Genomic DNA, 23,483 nt, shown 5'->3' on the forward strand with positions numbered 1-23,483 from the left:
CCCATGTTTTTATTTTTCCTGCATCTGTAAGCAGCACTATGGAAAGGAAATATCTCTCCAACATGTGTCATTTGCACTTCTCTCCCAAGTCCTGCTCCACATACCTTTCTGTGTCTATGTAATTCACTTTCCTACCACGAGCCCCACATTAGCACGAGCACCACTAGAATGACTACATCCTTCTCTCTGAGGACAAAGGCTTGAGAATACAGAAGTCATAGCCAATGGTACTTAAATTTTATGAATCAACTGAGAAATTTGCTAAAAACTCAGATTCCTAGTTTCTAGCTGTGGAGATTCTAATTTGGAAGGTTGGCGTGGGACCCAAGAATCCATACTTTGTAATCACTGTTGGGATACTGAGCAATATAAAATCCTTCTAGCTTTTCCATTCACCCAAAGCCAAGAAATGGGGGAAGAAATCCTTCCAAGAAATCATTGCAGATGAAGAAAAGGGACTTAATTATATTTCAAAATATTCTTGTTTCAAAGCATCTACATTCCAAAAAAGTAAGGAGAAGCTATAAGACAGAAGACAGGTGGGGATAGGAACAGGACATAATCCCATTGGATAGGCAGACCCCAGTTCCGCTGAGGCTAAAGATGGCAGAAATAGCTTACCTTTAGGTAGAGAAAATTGGCTGAATTTCTGCTACATTTCACCTTCGCCTGCTCTGTCCAGAGTGTTTTTCTCAGTAGCAAGGGAAAGAAAGGTACAGTTTGATAGGAAACAGAAAGACATGTTCCTGACGTCTGTAAGCTCAAAGCCTAGCATACTCCTTGGCACACAGTAGATGCTCCACAGATGTTGCACCTGATGGGATGAACTAGCGCTGCCCCGCTCTATGTTGCTCTGTGCTGGGTTGTAAATAACTTCACTACTCTGAGCATAAGACTGTCCATTTGTACACGGAATTTTCATTGTGGTGGGAAGTAAATGTGGTAAGATAATTATGATAGAGCAGCATAATATGCTAAAAGGAAAAGATCAATGGGACTCCATACTATAAATTGAAATTTGTTTATGTTCTACCATTACTAATGGTGGCATAAAGCAACCTCAACAAGTTTGCTTACCGCCAATCCCAATGTTTACCCACAGCACAGAACTTTTGGTCTCTGTTAATCATTCTCCAATGAATGGGAAAGGATTCCTGAGAGAATAGCCAACTCCTTTTTTTAAAGGCAAGTAAAAATTAGAGTGCCCCTGAAATGTGGTGGTATTGTCAGAGAGCAAGAAAATTTTCAAGAATATCAGAGGTAATTTTTACAGAATAAAGGAGCCATATTAAATGGGATAACATTAGCTAGCTTTAACAATTTGGGCATCATATAATAATCACAATAATTATCCTAGTTAATAAAATACACTGTTAATGAAGGCCCATGAGTCCATAAAGAAACTCAAAAGAAAAACAACAAAGTGTGTAAAAGGCAGTTGTATTGTGAAAGGACGGTGTGCAGGGAGGATGTGTTCAATTATTAGTCTTTATTATGAGTCGGGACAAGATTGTCATACATGTGAGTATTTTTATTTCATTAAGTAGAAGCATGTTTTTAAAATAAAGGTATGGGGCTTCCCTGGTGACGCAGTGGTTAAGAATCCGCCTGCCAATGCAGGGGACACGGGTTCGAGCCCTGGTGCGGGAAGATCCCACATGCCGCGGAGCAACTAAGCCTGTGCGCCACAACTACAGAGCCTGCGCTCTAGAGCCTGAGAGCCACAACTACTGAGCCTGCATGCCGCAACTACTGAAGCCTGCGTGCCTAGAGCCCGTGCTCCGCAACAAGAGAAGCCACAGCAATGAGAAGCCCACACACCGCAACGAAGAGTAGCCCCTGCTTGCCGCAACTAAAGAAAGCCCGCGTGCAGCAACGAAAACCCAACGCAGCCAAAAATATAAAATAAATAAAATAATTAAAAAAATAAATACAATGTTAAAATAAAAGAAAAGAAAATAAAATAAAGGTATACATTTATTTGTTTAAGTGTAAAAAAAGAGAAGTAAGTACAGGGAACCAGGAGTAAGCCAAATAATCCTCATCATTATTTGACCTGGTGGATTATTTCTAGAAATTTAAGGAATCACCTCTGAGCTCCTTTCTTCACTTGACTCCCAGGACTATCCACACACTTGTGATTGTCCTTTCATTTCACTCTTTGCTTTTCCTCAGTTTTTCTTTCCCAGCTCTTTTCTTCTCAAAAATCGAAATATTGAGAATACTCTAGAATTCTGCCTTCCGCCTTCTTCTCTTCTTCATTAACAGTAATTCCATAGATGATCTCATCCAATGCCATGACTTTAAATACCAGAAATATGCTGAAAACTTCCAATTTTGTGTTTTAATTCTTGACTTCTCCTCTAAACTTTAGATTCACATACCTATGTGCCAATTGGCCAAGTAAATTCGACTTGGACTCTGGTAGGAAGTCTCAAGTTTAATATATAGAAATCAGAACTTTTATTTCTCTTCCAGTCCTGTTTCTTCCCATTTTCCTCATCTCAATAAATGATATCAACACTCATCCTGTTGCTCAAACCCAAATCCTTGGTTCTTCTCCTTATCTATCTGTGATCACTAGTAAGTTTAGGTAGCTCTAAGCATCTGAACTTACTAATGAGATCCAGACATTTGTCCAGCTTCCTCAGCCATAATCTTAGGGCCACCATTGTTTCTTTCTGACTGGTCCCCCCAATTTTATCCTTGCTCCTCTCAGCAATCTAATCACCACACAGATGCCTAATTAGATAATGTCACTCTTCTGCCTTCCAAATTGTCTCACTTCCCATTTACCATGGCCAACTGAGTCCTCACCAGGGCTTAGGATCTGGTCTTGCCTACATCTCCAATCTTGTTCCTACCCCACTGCCAGTCACTTTCTGATCAACTGTGGTAGCTGGGCTTCTCAAGGTTTCTGTTTTTCTGCCCTAGCCTGTAATATAAGCATTATTAGGGCAAAGACTTTGTTCGTCCGTAGAGCACTATTATCCCCAAAACTTAGAACAATGCTTGGCACAAGATAAGTGCTCAATGACTGAATAGATATATGAAAAACAAGAAGCAATCCAGGAGCCAGAAAGATTGAGCACAACCAGGGGTCACATGTAACAGCCAGGTAAAGAGAGAGGAGTTGTAAATAAAGCCATAACAGCACAAGTGGTTACACAAAATAAATAAGGAAAAAGAGGGCACAGTAATGTGATCCAAGATGATGAATTAGTTCTCAAAGTAGAACTAGCTTCAGAGATCTGATACTGGAACTTCTAGGAAATAAAACTTCTGGGTAGACTAATAATTATAATAAGATACCTGCTAATAAGAAGTGTGTTATTAAAAATAGTGTTAACAGAATAATGTCAAGGAAATGGGGTATGTAATATGGGCCGAGGGTGACTTGAAGAATGCATAATTTTAAGGAGATAACGCCAGGTTGGAAATTGGTAAAACCTATGAGAAAGGCAAAAATCTAAAAGGTTCTAGTGAAGCAGTAAGAAATTTTTAACTGTCAAAAATATGAATAGCAACTCAAGCTTGAAATCCGTTAGAAAAGGAGTCAAGATCTATGCCATTACCAAAAACCCATAAGTCACTAGTCTAATCTTGAAATCTCTACTCGCCTAGGAAAATGTTCTTCCTTTTTTGATCTGTAAAAATTACTATAATCTTGAAAAAGTATTATAGTATTTCTGCAACCTGAAGAAGATAATTTATTATTAGCTGATCTCCTAAAGCCGTAAAAATAGGTAGATAAATAGAGAAATTAACTAAACCTATGATGTTTATTTTTTAGAGTAGGTTTAAGTAAAAATGAAATAATTTTTAAAATATTATATTTGGGTAGATTCTGTATCCTAGACCTATTTAGTATGTTTGAGACATTAAAAAGAATCCAAATTTTAAATTGTAATTGCACTATCAATTAATTAAGCGATGTTATTTTATAGTCAATACTGTTTAAAAAGTTGGCTTTCAGAGTTTTAGTAGTGCAGTTAAATTAATTTAGCACTAAATAAAGTATAAATAGTAGTCTGTATTTCTTGCCATACCCCAAAATACCTCATTATGAAATCATCTACTTCAGAAATGTTAACACCTATTTCAAGAAATCATTTTAATAAGAAATGAGGTAATCCATATAGTGCATTTGGTCTTCTCTGAAGAGCAAGTTAAAGAATGGAAGATTGGCAAGAGGCTTCTCTATGGGTAATTTCATCACTGATATATGTCTATTCAATAGATGTGATCCAGACTGTAAATCTATAAATGACCAGCCCACCCACCATGGAGACTGAATAGTGGTCCCTTCTGGGGTCCACTTCAGGGATGGTGATGACTGGGAAGGGGTATGAGAGGAATTTCCAGGTGATAGAAATGTTTTATGTCTTGATAGGAGTGTGGGTTATACAGGCTGATGCATTTTCAAAACTCATCAAATTAGATACTTAAGATTATGCATTTTGCTATATATCAGTGGGAAAAAATGAAAACAAATATTAAACTCCAGTTGGTAAGTTTGCTTTACACAGTGGTATGGGTCCACAATTTTCAAACTATTTTTCCATTCTAAGCTTGAGCAAATCCATAGATATTTTGTGGACAGCACAAATAAGATAAGAGCTACAAATATGGAAGGAAAAAAGATTAGGATGTACCCTATGGTATATTATTTGAATTAGAGCTATCCTTATGAGTTCATATTTGTATGTACAGAGCTATGTCCATTGAGAGGGTCTAGAAGCAGGACACACCAGCAGCTGCAAGGGGCATGGAAGATCTTGTTTTTTAAAATGTAGAAGGAACTAAAATAGCTAAATGGATTTGGGGTTTCTTATAGAAAGCTTGATTTGAGGGCAAAGGCAGGGAAAGCACAAGATGAACCTGGAACATCTTATTTTGCCAGAAAGTTAAAAAGTTCTCAAAGAATGGGGATATATCAAGACCAACAAGGGAGAAAGCTTGAAGGGTTTCCCCAAATATAAGGACTTTCTATAAAATAACTTGCTTGTATTAAGAAAAATAACAAAGACAAGAAAGAAAGGCTGAGAAAGGCAAAGATAGTAAGGCTGATGGAAAGGCTATTCTAGATTAAAGATGAAAGAGGCATAGCAACTAAATGCAGTGCATTATCCTAAATTGGTTCTTGGGTGGAAAACATACAAACTACAAATGTTATAAAGGGCATATTTGGGACAATTGACAAAAGTGAATACATACTGTACTAGATAATTAGACTAGACAATCGTATTGCCTTAATGTTAAATTTCCATGATTTTCTGTGATTATGTAGGAAAATATCCTTGTTCTTAGTAAAAAAAAAAAAAAAAAAAAAACAGGGTAAAGAGGCACAATGTCTAACCTACTATCAAATGATTCAGAAAATAAATATTTCTCCAAATTGGAGGGAATTAAAGAATGATAAGAAAGTTTTCATAGCATAAAATGTAAACAACTGGTGAATCTCGGTGAAGGTACACAGGAGTTCTCTGTACTGTTATTTGCAACTTCTGTGCATGTTTGAAATTACATCAATATAAAAAGTTTAGAAAATAAATGTGCTGAATGTCTCGTGGGTAAGACTTAGAGTCTTCTTTCACAGACCTTTCCTGAGCAGGAAACAATAAAAATTTTATTGCACATTTCTATAATTCACAGTATGCAAAAGCATTGCAGCATCTTAATTTTGTCCTGACAATCACCCTAGGAGGTAGATATCCTGTGGACACCCTACAGATGAGGATCTTGAAACCCACAGATACTAAGTCACACAAAGTCAGTAGCATAAGTTGGATCAAAATATTCTCTGGTTTGGGGCTTCCCTGGTGGCGCAGTGGTTGAGAATCTGCCTGCTAATGCAGGGGACGTGGGTTCGAGCCCTGGTCTGGGAAGATCCCACATGCCACGGAGCAACTGGGCCCGTGAGCCACAACTACTGAGCCTGCGCGTCTGGAGCCTGTGCTCCACAACAGGAGAGGCCGCGATAGTGAGAGGCCCGCGCACCGCGATGAAGAGTGGCCCCCACTTGCCGCAACTAAAGAAAGCCCTCGCACAGAAACGAAGACCCAACACAGCCATAAAATAATAAATAAAATAAATAAATAAAGGGAAAAAGATGGTTCAATTTAAAAAAAAAAATATTCTCTGGTTTGAAGTCAACCTTGTCTTTAAATCACAGCAAATATCTCTTAAAACTTCACAAATATCTCTTTTAAGGTTGGAAAAGAAGACAAGTCAGTAGTAGAGAAACAGAACAGGCACAGGGAAGTTTAGTGACATCCAGGAATACTGAGGCTGAGGGGTGGGAAAGAGAGTGTGGATAATACGAATGCAGACAGAGAACTGTCCGATTAGACCATTTAACTACCCACAGGTGAAAACTCCTGGAGCAGATTTACATTGGGGTCAGGTCATTTGTGTAGTACGGTTTCAATAAGTTTCTTGATCTGGGTTCTTCTTTTTATTAGGAAATTAAGCTTTTTACTGTATAAGTAGAGTTTTAAAAAGACAAATAAGACTCAGTATTAGCATACTGGTAAGAATATTTTTTGGATAAAACTATTTGAAATAATATCAGTAACTTTCTTGGTTAGAGACATAAAGAAAAAAGCAAGAAAACTCCTGGTAACCGGAGAAATAAGAAATAATACCACTGAGTGGCTAAGGAGAGTAAAATGCAAGGTTGGTGAGCAAAAGTTTTTCATCACAATTCTATTACAGCTTATGTTTGTTTGCTTTTGTTCAAATTGAAACTGTGTGAAAAGACATTTTATGTCCTATATGACTGAACATGTGTTTATATTAGATGAAACTGCTTTTCTATTTCCCTCATATATTCACGGTTTGAAAAGATGTTATTGGTATAATTGACCTATAGTAAGTACATCTGTAAGGTAGCTATTTGAAAGATGTCACTAATATCACTGCAAGCGTGGTTGACATTTAGAAAGCATATGTTCTGCAAGAACGTCAAATGGACGAATTTACAAAATCTGAGGTTAATACAGGAGGTGGCTGTCTTACTAAGACCTACCTATGATGCAGCAGGAAACACTGAATTTCTAGCTAAAGATACCTTTTACTTGTAACACAGTTAGGATATATTACCCATCTGTGACATGCCTAAGGCATAGAGTATATATAGGTAAAGGTTGAAGTCATGTTTAACAGGGGGTGGGAAAGTTGGCTGCTATAGACATTTGTTATGATATGGCTGTAAACAGATTAAAATATAATTATCAAGAGGCAGCAAAGTTAAGAAGGTGTAGTTTAGATATGGAAGAGGCTATAGTTTAGTCACCCAGATATGGGATGTAATGCACAGGCTCAGACAGCTTTAGATGTAGATGGGCAGTGCCTTGGACAGTCCTTCTGGAGCGCAGGTAATTGGCCAAGCTGGGATGTAGCTGAGGGTCTTCATTTCCAGGTTCCCAGCCTTATGAGTTTGAGTTTACTCTCACTCTGGTATGATGGGTATTTCTGCGTAGGCTCAATCCTTTAATACTCCTTCTCCCTGGCCCTCCGTATCTCCTGAATAATTTTGACAGCCTCCTGTAGCTGATAGTTTGTCTCCATCCATCCAAGAACTTTCAATGCCTGTGTTTGTACGTAATGAGTCTTTTATCCTGATTAACTAAGGCTGCATCTTCCATTCTGAGCACACACACTTCTCTCAGAGATTCTGGATGCTAGAGGCTCATTCTAATCCTCACAGGTAAGGTCATTCCCTGGAGGTCTCTTGGGGCAGGAAATCACCCTTGTCAGGGCTTATGAATCTTTACTATGAGGAAGCTACGTTTTTTTCTAACTTAATTCAGAAGTGTTGGAGTACAATTACCTAAAGAGGTGCCATCTTTCAGGCAGAAGAAGAAATTAACATGTTCTTGGGCCCAGGAATATTGATGTTTATTTCCAGGCCCTTGCACCCACTCTCGTTTCTCCTGTGGCACTGCTTTAAGAATGACTGCTCTAGAGGGAGAAGATAGATTCTAAAATTCAGCATGTATTTTGTCATATCAAAAAAAGAATTCAACAGGGTTGATTTAGTTCTAAGTTTCAGTTACAGTTAACATCAAAACAGATCTGACTTGAGAACTAAGGAAACATTTTTACGCTAATTCAGAGCAAAGTGCTTACACATGAATTTCAAAGGGCACACTTTTTAATTTGTAACTTGAAGGCTATCTATACATGCTTTTTTTGACATTGACACTTTGCTGACAATAAATATTGTACTGCTGATAACCAGCACAATTTACATAGTGAAAACTAATTTTATACCTTAAAAAATGCTTACCTTGTAAATAGGTGGAAATTTCAATTTTTGTGTGTGTATGAAACATAATACTTGATCCAAGGGTCTAATGAAGAATAAATTTTAATTATACTTTCTCTATTTTTATACATGATTTTAATGGGAAAATGACTGGAAAGTTTATAATGTTATAAACAGCAGGAACATTTCCCTGCTGGGAGGGTTTGGGGAGGCTGCCTGAAATGGGATGCACAGTGTCTGCTGGGGTCACCTCGTTGGGGAAGGGCCACCTGTGATGTCACACTCACCCATACACGCAGTGGGCGGCCGACACAAGCCAGTCCCTGCTGACCAGAGAAGCCCCACAGAGCAGCTGGTCGTTATAATACACAGCAACGATCCAAGGCCAGGCTCCTTCTCGGGAATCGTTTCCTCCAACGATCCTTGGGCTAACTTCTTGAGCCACCAGTTTTTTTCCACATGCTGTTAAGATAATTGAAGAAAGAGCTTCTAGTTAATTTTGGTGGATTTCCTCTGGTCATGAAAATTGAGTGGATCACTGCAAAATAACTTTAGGTGACATAGTGACTCTAAACAGAATGATTGTGATGACTGAATAGGAAAAACTGATGCCATTGCTTCTGCCACCATCTTCAGTAAAACCAAAAGACAGTCTTCATAATGTATGGAGATTCCTCATTGATGTGTTGCAATGGACACTCCCTGTAGATCACAACAACAGGCTGAGAAGACTCAGGTTTCAAAGTGACCTACAGGGTGATATTGGAGAGAACTGTATCCAGGCATGTTGACTCTTTTCATTGTTGCCATTGGAGTAGATCTCAGGAGCTTGGATGATGGAGGTATTATTACACAGAGAAGCTCAGGATGGTGTAATGTCAAGGCTTCATTACAGTACTCCCATAAGTATTAAGTGCACATTTTAAAAATTTTCACTTATCACAGGGAAATTTAAAATTGACTCATAAAAAAATCATCTTTTCCAAGATTTCAAAGGACATGGAAATTTGTGAAGTATAATATCTTACTTCTTAAATGCCGTTTTAAAATTCTGCCACCTCTGTCTGTGTTATCTACTATTAATGAAATTTTGTGCACATCCTTTTGGGTGTATTGATAAATTAAAAAAAAGAAACAAACAGAATTTTAAACTGAAGGCTTGAAGGAGAACAGGAGGAAATATTTACTTACATTTATGGTTACATTCTAACAGAATCAGTGAATCCTCTAAGCACCGTTTACTGTAATAGAAGAACAACTGTATTTCAAAAATGGTGCACACAACATTTTAAAGCAAAACATAGTGTAACTTGTCCTATTTTTTCTCTTTAGTAAAATGGACTTTTAAATGTGTCATACATAAAATGCACAGCAGAAAATCCTCAAAGTCAAAGTTGAGTTCGTATCTTTAACTCTACCGTTTACTCTTCATGTGATTTTGGATAAGTTGCTCAATATCCCCAAGACTCAGTTTTAACATCCATAAAACAGGGGCAATAGTACTTGATTGGAGTTTTGTGAGAAGTAAAGAAATATTTGCAATGGAATTATTATTGTGCGTTATACACAATGAATACTTGATGAACGGTAGCTACTGTTAGTTTCTGTGAACCAACCTTGGATTTCACCGTTCTATAATACAGAATATGCCTCAGTATTGATAAAGAGACAACTATTCAGGGCCCAAAACTGTGTGTGAGGCTGTGTACTTTATTCAGGGAATTCAATGATGAATGAATCATGAGTCCTGCTTTCAAGGGAGGCAGACATGTAAATATAAAATAAAGTGCAGGCATAAATAATTAAAAACTCACTACCCGTTTAAATATTTGGATACCAACTTTTTTCAAAGCCAAGAATTCTAAAGAAAAATTAAAACAAAGAAAAATTTTAAATGTGTTATACTTACTAACCACTAGAGATCAGTACAACACAAGGAATTAAAGTACTTGCCCACACTTTTTCCTGATGGCAGCTACTGTAGCTATTGTTTGCATTAAAACACACACATACACACATATAATTTTAATGGTTTCTATTTACATATTTAACAACAGCTATTGTGCATGTTTTTTAGGTGCTTGAAATTTTAGGGAAGAACAAGTCAAAAAACACAAAACATGACCCAAGATGCATATGAGATCATTAAGTACAATAAAACAATTCAGTGTGTCTGGAACATACATGATAAGGGTTACTTGAAATTACATGCATTCATGTTGTCTGACAAATCCCCGAGAGCAGACATAGCCAATTGAAATATAAGTAAATATACATTTTATTAATAAGCAATGTGCATGTAAGTATATCTATCTAGATATAGATATATCAACATGCATTCGTAATTCCCCAAAGAAGAAGCCTCAGTTAACGCTTCTTCTGTTATCCACCCATGGTTAGGAGAGAAGTCGTTTTTAGGATGTGCCCCAGCATACTGTCAAGTTTCATTCAAACTTTCTACATCTACAATATCCATCAATGAAAACTCATATTCAAAATGGTTCATCATTTATAGGTGTCAATGTTTAAGACTCTGTGGTCTGTAAAAAATGGATGAATTTCTTTTCAGCAAGCACAGAAAAGTTTTTGGTTAACTTAATGGTTACCAGAGAATTAAACTGGGCTTAACACCTCATTCTTCAAGTGCTTTGGTTAATCAAAATTTTCATACACAAACACACGTGTAGGGTCTCAGTATATAGCAGTAAGTTGCTTCACTTCTGGTCAGAGTGAGCAGTGAGTACATTTGTCCAGATACATTATAGAGATTAGAGAAAAATAGAATAACTGTCCTGGCCTTCGGTCCTGGAGTCAGAATTAGGTCAGCCCTCTGTATGGGAAAAAAGTCAATGCCATGATCCTGTGTCTTGCTCTCAGCCCAGTGGGACAATACTGGGATACAAATGGATGAGTTTGTATCTACTGTGTTGACAAAATGAACTGATTTCTCTCCCTATATATGCCCAACAAGTGGTCTTTTTTCTTTCTTTTTCCTTTCCAGAACTGTTATTTAAAGTGATATGCTGCCTCGGAGAGTTCAGAGGTAGCACAGTAGAATGGAAAGTGGAGAGCTTTGAAGCCAGATAAACCTGGGTTAGAATCTCATGTTGCCTCCAGCTTTGTGAACGAGTCCAAGTCACTTATCAACACCAGGCTTTTCTCCTCATCCTTACAGTGGAGCCATGCTACTTAAGTCAAAGAGCTTTTTCACGGACTAGAAATAACCTCTGTAACACTGCAATGTTTCTACCACAGCATCTGTCACAGGACAGGCATTCAATAAACTGTTGATAAGCACTCTATATCCTGTACCTAGTACCATGCTTAGAACACACTGTCAATCAATATATATTAAGTCAAATTTTTTTTTTGTTATCTAGGACTACTAGACAAAGAATTGGAGGAAAAGGAAACCCAATACTGGCAACAGCATGAATTGTACATTTCCAGTTATATCAGGTCAGATTGCTGGTACCGTGTTGAGTGGCCTTTTCTCAGTGGTGGGAAATAGTAGTCTAGTCATGCATATGCCTCATAATAGGAGAAAAAAATGGGGATCTAAGTCTATCTTCATAGTTGGAAGAATCATCTTCTTTGATATCCTCTTCCTTTCCTAATTTTTTTATTATGACCACTAGTGAAAGGGTGTTTTCAAAAACACCAGATTTCATGGGGCAATAAATGCATTTCTGCAATAAATAAATAAATACATACATACATACATACTAACTAAGTGCATATATGTCTGATTTCCTGCCAACCCAGTATAAGGTGGCTAATTAAGGAAGAGATTAAGAACGTTCTGGATTATTGATGTGATGAAAGTTTCAAGTATCTTTGTGTGTAAATGGTGTCTCTTTCAAATAACATGAACATACATACAATAAAGACCTCAATGTATAATGATACTGGCATTTTGTTGATAAGCATGGAATAAACTAGTTCTTATTTTAAATATGCATATAATTAATATAAAATATTCTGTACTTTTTCCTTTTTTTTTAACTGATTCTTAAATGTCTATAAAATATAAATAAGAGACATTCTCAGCCTACACACTGTTCAAGATCTATAATGGTAATGCAAATTTAGACATGCTTTATAGAAAGGAAATCTAGTAGGCCACTTTCTCACTTGCAGATGCTTTGCTTCACCCTCGATGAGACTAATAAAATCAGTCAAGGCCCTGCAAATATTCATATAAAATATTCAACTGCAAAGTACTTTGGTAGTAAAAATACTCCTTTAAAAATCTGTTTTACTGGTTGAGCTCACAGAAATGGCAACTTTTCATGAATAGCTGAGTAATTATATAATTTCACTTTTCACCCTTAAGTGTATTAAACAAAGAACTTCAAGCTAATGCAACAGCAATGATATCTTAAATCCTTGTCTGTTGTTACAGCTTCTTCTTGAAGTTACTTTCTTCCCATCCAAGCTGGCCTTTAATGGAACTGTAAAATTCAGAAGCCAATTTCAACCGAAGTTATCATTAATTCCCAAACAGCAGAAATGACATAATCTAAGCTAAAACAGATCTTTGAATACAGGAATGATGCTGCTTTTTAAAACATCAGTAAAAGCTGTAAAAGTGAACCTAATTGTAAAGAGCAAAAGAGAAAATGCAGGCACAACTTGAAGTCTGTACTGTTTCACTTAATAACCATGTTCTATTTGCTAGAGAAAAGAATGCCATGACTTTTGTGTCCCTTTCTTCTCTTTTGATGATAACTAATTGTGTCACTCTTTTTAGTCTGATCAACATTAGACGTATTTATTCCAACTCTCACAATTTCTTTCTGTGGGGTGTACTTGTTTATAAATCCAAGAGTATGGATAAAAAGAATGTGGAAGTAAAACTTATTGAATCTCTATCAGTGTGCTCTCTAATTACACTATAATACTTCATTTGACCCTCTTACCATATGCATATGAGGATCAGGCAATGTTATCTGATAGGATCAATTAGATACTGTTTGAGATTACCTGAATAACAAAAAAATTAAATAACTTTCAAGATTATGTGGCATATATGGTGGTATTAAAATCTGACTGACTTCAAAATCCACCTTCTTTCCTGTCTATGTACAACTAGTCAAAGAACACATTTTGGGACCCACCTTGGTGTTAGTATTAAGCTGCCATTAGGTGTTGTGTTTAGTTGTACAAACGGTCCATGTCCAGTAGAAAAGATTGGCATGGATGAGTTTCCACTCCTAGGGAAAAGCACGCGGACAAAACAAAAACACAAACAAAAAAGTCATAAATGAAACTTCTAGTTATTTAATGCTGTGGACATTGAAATAAATTATGAAATTCCAGGCAAAGAGATTAACATTTTAATATTAAGCTTCAAATGTTTTGATGTCTAAAAGATGGTACAACTCAGTAGAAGAGTTACTCATAATGACATAAAATGTAATTTTAATTTTTGCGTAATACCTCTAGTTCTTGTTTGCCTGCTCATATATGTTATTTAACAGAGTTAAAATCAGTGCATATGTCATTTGAGTGTCTGATTTGTTTCATTAGACTTTTCTATGTTGTCCAACAATTTCTATAATGGTCAATTATAATGACAACTTAAAAGAATTGCCATGACATAATTTATTAATTATTTTTTCCTGTTGAGTGTAATTCATCTTTTAAAAAAATGCGTGTTGCCTAAGAACAACATAGAAAAAGATCTTCAGTGTTTACCTTTGTTGCTTTGTTCTTGATATTTCATTCAATTCAAAGCCTAACTGCCCTAATTTAAAATCGGAAGCTATGTTTCTGCTCTAAAAGAGGGAGTATGCGCCTTGTACCTCCAAGTGTCAAATGGTGAGCCAGAATGGGATAAAAAGACACCTCCATGTGACAGAAGACATTAAGTTACTGGTCTTTCTTATCCCTGAAAACCTGTTATAGCCATGCTCTCAACTGTGAGCCTTCACTGAAGATTTCTTTTAATTATCCACTCTTCCCTAGGCTTAGCTGGAAACTTTTAGCTTCTCACTTTCTAATCTTTTTCTTGCCTTTTATTTATCCCAGATTTTAATCTTCATATAAAAATGTGCCTTTAGGCTGGAAACATCCTGATTCTTGCTATCTTCTCTGGGCTGGCAGGGAGATGATGTGGTTCCTATCTTTTGGAGTATCTTGAAGGACCCACCCACTCCCTCTTCAAAAGAAGGTCCAGTGTTTTTCCCAGGCTATAGTCAACGCTGACCCTTTTCTGTCTGTGTGCATAGAGGAAGTTTCCAAGGAACACTCATGGCTGTTATGATCAGTAAGAGGAAAAGAACGAAGTAGACGTTGTTTCCTTTCTCTTTAAGGTAAGATAACACCTTAAAGAAACTGAAAGTGTCTGATACCTTTCATTCACTGAACAGAGAACTGGAACAACGGAGCTTGTATTTAATGTCCCAGAACTTATCATCTTGCACTTTCATTTTATAAACAGATAAATGTAACTCAAGCACACAAATCAATCACCATTCCTTTGACAAAATCTGAAATGGATTTACCAAAGGAAAAATGAGTGTTGCTACTATTATTGCTAAAGATTAAGATATTCCTTCCATGTGGGAAGAAGAATCATCTTATTTAAGGACTTATATAAAATATATTTTTTATAGCTCAGAAAACAAAACAAGCATAAAGACATCCAAAGAAAAGGAAAACCTTAATTTGAAAAGATACATGCACCCCAAAGTTCATAGCAGCATTATTTACAATAGCCAAGATATGGAAGCAACCTATGTGCCCATTGACAGATGAATGGATAAATAAGATGTGGTACACACACACACACACACACACAGACACACACACAGGAATATTACTCAGCCATAAAAAAGAATGAAATCTTGTCATTTATGACAAAATGGATGGACCTGGAGGGTATTATGCTAAGCAAAATAAGTCAGACAGAGAAAGACAAATACTGGATGTTTTCTAAAAAACAAAACAAGTGAGCAAATATAACAAAGTAGAAACAGACTCACAGATACAAACAACAAACAGGGGTTTGTTCACAGATACAAACAACAAACAGGGGTTGCCAGAGGGGAAATGGGTGGAAGGAGGGAAAAAGAGGTAGATTAAGAGGTAGAAACTTCCTATTAATCTGTCTCATGTCAATTTAATTCTTAGACCAGCCAGAAGAAGCTATAGAAGTGTAGAGGAACATTTCTTCCTCCCTGATAGTGTGTAATCTATAAAAATATCCAATATGTTGTACACCTGAAATTAATATAATATTGTAAGTTAACTATACTTCAGTTAAAAAAAAAAAGATCTCAAACGGCAGCAGAGGGTGTAGAAGGTCAGGAATGCTCTAGATCAGGAAGGACTTTACCACTGCAGGAATCTTTTAGTTAAGGACTCACACATTTAGGGAAGACAGGATGTGGATCCAAAGAGATTTTAGAGGACTGAATTTTACCATCGGTACATCTTCTGGTACAATTCATCAACGCTAATCTTGACTTTTGAGAATATCAAGGACTGTCTATCCAATTTGAAGAGGCTCTAGTTGTGTTGACTTTGCATGAAGGCTCCAGAAATATCATTGGAATTGGTTGGTTAGTGTACCTCTTGACTGGGAGGGACAAGTTGGTGGATCCTAATTACTCTCCGATCTCCCTTTTAGATGTCTGTCTTCTTTAACTGTTTTTGGTTCATGTTCTCAGTATCCTTATTCTGCTGAATGCCTATGTGTGTTGGATATTCTTCTAGGTAGTTTTCTATGTTCCCGACTCGCCATGATGAAAGATTTTCCAGGTGTGTAATCCAGATAAGCAACATTAGCCTCACCAGGGGCTAGTTGCAAATCGCCCAGCTCTAGCCCAGATCCACCCACAATTTTGAAACTCTGGGGGTGAAGTGAAGAGTGAAGAGTCTTTTAACAAACCTTCCAGGTGATTCTGATGCTTCCTAGTCTCAAGCCACTGTCATAGTCAAATAAAATATCTAATTCTTTACTTGTTCAGGGGTCTGCTTGTTGGCTTCCAAAGTGACTTCTAGTTACCTATAGTAATCTTACTATAAGCAATATGTTTAAGCCACTGATAAAGTTAATTCATATATCAGGACCCACAAAATGGTGGTCAACCAGGGGCCTGGCCCACGTCACAAATCTAAACCTAAGTCAGCCTACACTTACAGGAAGTGCTTCACTTCCTGAAATGTAGAAAGAAAATGTAACACCAGTCACAATCTTCCAACTCAGGTTTAGCTAGCTCACCTTACCCTAGAAAATAGGACCTGGTAGCCTATATGCCTGTAAGGAAATCCCTGACCTTCATCGTCTCTTCTAATGTTCCATAAAACTCGCTCTCGCCCCAAATCCCTCAGGTATAATGCTCCCCTGCTTGTGAGGCACTGTACCCCCCAATCCATGGGCTGTTTACTCTTGAATAAAGGATGCCAAACTCGTTATTAAATTGTTTTAGTTTTGTCATTTGACAGCACTCATGACTACGTGGGGGGACATCTAGAAGAGTAATTCATTAAAAATATACATCTAAGTTGTGGATTTAAGACTTCTATTATCTCTAGCTGTTTTTAGTCTATTGCTTAGCTGTCTTTTTAAAGACAGACCCTGAGGGGATGCATTAATTTCTCTGGAAACTGAATACAAAATTAAATTGAAAAAATATTGAAAAGTTATTTATAAATCAGTTTTTAATCTAGTATCTATTTATTACACACCTACCACTGGCATTGCACTGATGGGATTGGCAGTTAAATTTTTAACACACGCCTATTCTAGAAGAAAGACTAGAGGCAAAGCTTTAAGAATAGACTATTTAGTGAGCACTAAATGTGCTACCCTGGGATTCTGAAGTGCTGTTCCATAGTGATGTTTTCACTATCTAGCTGAGAAAAATAGAGATTATGTATACACGGGGAAAAAATGACACACATAAAGGTTGTATTCTAAGATCGTGCTCTATATATGCAGCCTCAAACTTTATGTGAGAGAAGACTGCAGTTAATGGTGCATGTATATTGTTTTGGGTTATTCAGAACAACTGGAAAAAACATTCTTTTGGAAAAAACTTCTAAAATACTCCCATAATTAAATTTTTTGTTGTAAATATTGGTATCAGCAACCTAAGAGTGGTGTATAGAGGCCATCAGTTCATACAAATATTTCCAGGTGTCAGTGCTGGATGTTAAAAGTTCGAATTTAATTGGAGACAGTACCTGCATTTCAAATCCTTCCAAATCAAGCTCACCTTTTTCAGACTGAACACAATTTATTCCAGTTTGTATTCATAGTAAACAGAATGTAAGCAGCAGAAGTCTACGACAAACTATTTCTTATTTTAAGAAATGATGGAGACGATAAAGATAAATGCAATATTTAAAATATTCTTGGCAAAATAAAAGGTTAACAACGATATGTTAAGTCACCATTTATTATTTAGAAACAAAATCTCAGAACTGAAAAATTGAACTGTTGAGAATATATTCAAGGGATGATAGTTTTCTCCTGTCCTTATCTGTTTCTATTTTAAAATATAGAAGCCTCCCTCCCCCTCCCCAAACAACAGGATTTAAGGGAATGGTGAAGATATTTTGGTTTGGGGAAAACCATAATATCTTGTTGTTTTTATGTAACAAACTTTAAGGGAAAAAAAAAAGTCTTTGAGTAAAAAACGAAAACAAAACCCAAAACAAACAAATAAAATCCCCAACTCTGTTAACAAACTTTTATAGACTAAACAACTATGTTGCAGAAAATTTATTGGTAGATGATTCACAACTGACCAAAAGAGATTTTCTTAACCTTTATGTGTATAATTATATTCTCAGTAATTTCCTTGCCACATAAATCTCTCTGGGTTACAAAATACCCATTTGAGTGTAAGTCAAAATAAAAGTTAAAGACAAAGAGATTTCTCCTTAAATTGTATTAATAAAAATAAGTGACATTTCACATAAAAGAGTACCTTAATTCCCAATAATATGTTTTCAAATACTTAGAGGGATAAATCAGGAATGAATTTTTTCCAAGCAAGCAATAATACCAACCTGTGTTTGTTGAAAACTTAGCCATGAATTTTTTTTTTAACCCTTTTAATTATGTCCTACTTATAGTGGTCTTTTTAAACTCTCTAATTTTGTTTTGATATACTGGAGGAATCCCCTGGATTAAGTCAGAGATGACCCTCACATAGGGTATTTAAACCTGGTTGCAGTAGGAAAAAAATGTTTGTTTGTTTGTTTTTACTTTGTTTTTAACACCAGATGAAATCAAACTGCCAAACTTTGGAGATGTTTTGTACAATTTCTATGTTTTCTACTGAAACAAGTACACAAAGTTCCATGGGTTCCTTTGAAGTGAGAGGACTACTTATCAGAATCACAGGGGCTTCTTTAAAGAACCAAGACCTCTGGGCCTCATTCTAGCCAAAATTCCAGCCTGGGTTCTATGGAGCCCCTAGTAGTTCATGGTAACATGTAGGGGGCTTATAGTTGGAGGAGAAATAATGACATCTTTATTTTTACTAACCTCTAATTGAAATACAGTCTTTTCTTCTGATACAAATTCAGGTGACTAACCACAATATTATTCGAAACACCTATACTTTTGCCACCAAAACAAATTGCAGATATCTTCAGATCACACTGCAGTTACTGTATAACTGTAAAAATATCATTTATGCTCATTTTTGATAGTACAATAATCATTGGAATCACCAGTATATCTTATTTACAACGTTAATAGAGAAATATATAATACCACACTGTGTTTTTAATACTTTGATAACTTTTTTCAGTGTAATGAATTTTCTTTGTAATTATGTGTATTTTACTTTATGCAAAAATATGAACTTAAGAAGAGGTTGGCAAGTTTCACCAGACTGCCAAAAATGCCCATGACACACACAAAAGAAGGTTAAGGACATCTACCCTAGATAGTGGTTCTCAAGCTTCAGTGAACAGCAGAATCACCTGAAGAGCTATTCAAACACAGATTGCTGTGCCCTGCTCTAGCCTTTCGGACGAGTGGGTCTGAGGTGGCGGTTCCAGAATATGCATCTGTATACATGCATCCCAGGTGTTGCAGATGCTGCTAGTTTGCTTCTTCTTTTTTTTTTAATTCATTTTATTGAAGTATAGTTGATTTACAAAGTTGTGTTAATTTCTGCTGTACAGCAAAGTGATTCAGTTACTAATTTGCTTCTAAAATCACACACTGGGAACCACTGACCTAGACCACCCTGAATCTGAATGTCTGGGACCATGACCGGGTGATTGTAATGCATCACCAGGTCTGGGAGCTGCTGATCTAGTTTCTGGATTACAAATCAGTGGTACGGTGGTACACTTGCTTTCATGCCCTTGCCCATAGCAGATGTAATTACATAGCCACTGTGTTTTCCCCAACCCTGTTAGATAATAAGCTTAAGATGAATCTTAGGAAGTTACACAATTACAGCAGTTTGCTATTATTTTCTCTTTACTTATTTTTAATTAATGCATTTCTAATTTTAAAACAGGAAAAAAAACCCATCAGAGTTATAAATTGTAATTCTGGCAAATGATGAGCTTTTTAGCTAGGTGAGTTAAACCAAGTAAAATAAAATTTCTTTTCGCCCCCTTCCCCCAGCTCCCCCTACCCGAGCAGCTCACTGCCTCACTCATCCCACCCTAGGGACATAGCTAAGACTAAAATTAAAATTTCCTTTGGTGTTGGACTTGTAAATTAAAATTTAAAAATAACAGAAAATATTATTTACTTATTTTTGTGTCAAGTTAGCAAATAAAAAGAAATCATTTAAAGTTGAATGTAGTAGTTATATATTTTCTATTAATTCCTATATCTAATCTTTGTTGTTGTTTTATGTTAAGGCTTTTTCCCACATAGTTGAAAATTTGGGAACACTGACAGAAAATATAGTCGAGAAGAGGAGCATTATTTTTCTACCAATTCCTTAAACTAATAGGAAACACGGGTTCTATTTTCAGTTTTCCAGGAACCTATTTTTAGTGCTAAATTGTGAATACAAATTTGCTGTAGTGCTTACACAGGAAATTAAATTATCATGCTCTATTTATTTGGCAGGTTAATTAAAAAAAATTTTACCCCTCACCACCCCACCCCCAAAATTTTTGAAACACCTCTGAAATGGAAGAACATTGAAGTAATTCTGTTTCTTATTCGCGGTTTCAGAATGAGAGGCTCAACTTAATGTTTTTGATATTTGAACTGAAGGTATCTAGCCAGGACTATTATGCGATTTAAAAATTAACTCCAGCTCCTCATACGGCTGCCTCATGGGGATACATATAACTAACTCTATTTTTAAAACATTAGTATTTCCTGAATTTTGTAGAGCTGTACAGACCTGATGACTTCTCATTTTTAATCGCTTAGCAGGGCAAAACAACTGCCTAGTTCATTTACTGGGTTAGTAACAGGGTAGTGTGCTTTCCTAGGAAATACCATTTTAAAAATCACTACTCTAAGTTTCCTTAACATTTATTCTTGCATCAGTGTAAAACGTTTTCTTTCATACTTTGATCAGAGACACAAAAATGTTATTCAAAGTACTTTTTACTTATGCAGCTATCAATGGCAGGGAATGAAAATATTTCATTTAGAAAAGGAAAGGCTGATGAAATCTGCCTCATATGATTTACTAGAATCTGTGGGGAATTGTATTTTGTACCCTATCTGAATAAATAATCTTGAGGGACTACAGTGCCTTTTTAATAAATTGACTCCTAAATTACTTCCCACTGTACCAAACACATCATTTTCAACTCGCCAAGTTTTCTTTCATTACCGTGCACCACTCTAGACAAATTCTCATTAAGGCTCGAACTTTCTTTCAATTACTAGAGCACTATGGAGCCTATTTAATAAGTGCAGGGCCGAAGATTAAAGTCTTTGCAGAGAATACCTGACTCATTTCTGAAGAAAACAAGGCGCCTGACCTTTGCGAAAAATATTGTATCCAAGAGTGGGATGTACTACTCGTTTTTCACACACTAAAAAAATCTAGTCCTCTGTCCCTGTCTCCATCTGGAAGGACCGTGAGTCATTAGAAATGAGGTCAGTGAACTAGAGAGTAAAATCTGGTTGGGGAAAAACATGTAAATAGATAGTTGTGTGGAATTGGCTGTCAGCCACACAGCTCAGGCCATTTTCTAGAAAGCCTTTCCTGACATGCCCAAATTGAGTATAGGTTCTCCTATAGCACATTGTATTTATCACATTATGTTGTAATTCTTTTTTTTTAACATCTTTATTGGAGTATAATTGCTTTACAATGGTGTGTTAGTTTCTGCTTTATAACAAAGTGAATCAGCTTATTTATGTGTCTATCTCCACCACATAAGCATTTAAAGCAAAAACTATGTCTCATTCATCTGAAGACCAGGCCCAATATCATTACCAATGCTTAGATTTCCGATCTGGGAGTAAATAAAAGAATATATTTATCTTAGCAACTATTAAAAAATAATAAAGATAAATGTTTCCTTTCCAATATGTTCTCTCATGCAACTGAAGGAATCAGCATTATGTAATCACCCAACAAATTTTATTCAAATGCATTCAAAATATTTCTGCCAAAGAAGATATCAATCACTTTGATCTTTGTAAATGATTCATCTTAACCCCGGTCTATCCTCGAGGAAATAATTCAGCTAAGATTCACAAACCACAGTGGAAAGAACACCTGTGTTTATAAGCATATAGTGATGCTTAGGTGAAGAATTGGAACTCAAGCTCCTGTGTAGTAAAAGCCCAATCATCCAGGGCATTAAGATTCATCAATTGTGGACACAAGGTCAAGTAACCCATCTCCTCAGTCTAAACTTTACTAAGTTTCTGAGTCTATAAAATAGCTCCTCAGCATTACTGGCAAGTTTAGTAGTGGAAGCAAAGGACTTCCTAGGGCCTCACCTGCATGAACTTGCTATTGAACTAAAATCAACACTAAAGTAGGAACCTGGAGTCAGCACCACGTATCCAGTGCTTTACTTGAAGTGGGGATAAACAGTTGTCCGTTTCAGTGTTTTGTTGATTCTTCATCAAAAAACATTATTTCCCCTAACCTACCCTCCTCCAAGACTCTTTATGTCTCAAAGCTCCCCAGGTTAAAAGGGTTTTTGTTAGAACACAAACGATAATGTATAATAAAAGGGATAAATATATATAAATTGCAAGGTTTCCAAATAATACACATAAACCAAATTGATGATTATTTACATGATGGATGGTAAAACTCACTTCCTCCATTTGGATTTGATAGGAACTGCCTTCCTGATGAGGATGACATCACTTGCATGAGACTTGGAGCTGGGGAGTTCCCATTCTGAAGGAACAGCATTTCGGGAGGTAAAGGGAGCTGAAAGCTCTCAATCCAACTAGTAGTTATCCAACTTCTAGTATCCAAGAAGTTATAGAGCATTTCTGACGCTCTGACTGGGACCTCAACACATTTTCCTATTGTAAAATATCTCTATGTGGTGGTTAGGTGCTACTTTTGGCACTGGTAATCAATATAACTCTCCAAGTCTACCAGAAATTAAACGGCTATTATGGGCTAAACCAGGATCTAACCACTGCACTAACATTATTTCTAGTGGAAAATATGTTTTGGGTTAAAAAATAAACATTTTGAAATAAATTTCAAAAATCTGTGTATAGCATGATGACTTTATGAATTACTAATCAGAAAGAAGGGCCCCTTAAGAGGAAAGCAATCAGTTACCTTTGATTTTGATGAACTAGAAATAGCTGAGATAACTTGGAAATGCTGGGAGTATAGGTGGATGTGGACTTAAATTATTTTCCTTTGTAATTTTATGTAATCTTCTAAAATAAATTAGAAAACAATTCTCCATTTCAAGGCAGAAAGGAAATTATAATGATTTATAACTGGCAAATGTATACTTCTGGCATACATTTATTTAGCTAGAAATATTTATATTTATATTTACATATATACTTATATATAAAGAATAATTTATTGCTTCAACAAATATTTTTTAGCACCTGTATTTTGAAACAAGGATAAGTCTAGAAATTAGCAATGCAATAATGGATAAAATAGACATGGGTCTTACATTTATAGACTTCTTAGTTTACAGGCCAACCCGGTAAATAATATAGTGCTATGAGTGATAAATAACCATATGTGACCCAATATGGTTAAATCTCTCAAATCATGAATACCAAAGGATCAGAATGGTGAATTAG

At 36.2% G+C, this 23,483-nt stretch overlaps 1 protein-coding gene across 2 annotated transcripts in view; it reads right to left on the reverse strand.

The window, feature by feature from the left end:
• The window catches only part of TMPRSS15 (transmembrane serine protease 15), a 137,803-nt gene that overhangs the window by 19,968 nt on the left and 94,352 nt on the right, over positions 1–23,483 (reverse strand). For both annotated transcript variants that reach the window (XM_036850722.1, XM_036850723.1), the window contains 3 exons: positions 13,393–13,488; positions 9,464–9,513; positions 8,560–8,734 (listed from right to left, as the gene is read on the reverse strand). In XM_036850722.1, the coding sequence (XP_036706617.1) occupies positions 8,560–8,734; positions 9,464–9,513; positions 13,393–13,488 (321 nt within the window). The remainder of the gene's footprint in view (positions 1–8,559; positions 8,735–9,463; positions 9,514–13,392; positions 13,489–23,483) is intronic.

The sequence above is a fragment of the Balaenoptera musculus genome, chromosome 4 (genome assembly GCF_009873245.2).
Source record: "Balaenoptera musculus isolate JJ_BM4_2016_0621 chromosome 4, mBalMus1.pri.v3, whole genome shotgun sequence".
In the NCBI taxonomy this organism is placed as follows: domain Eukaryota; kingdom Metazoa; phylum Chordata; class Mammalia; order Artiodactyla; family Balaenopteridae; genus Balaenoptera; species Balaenoptera musculus.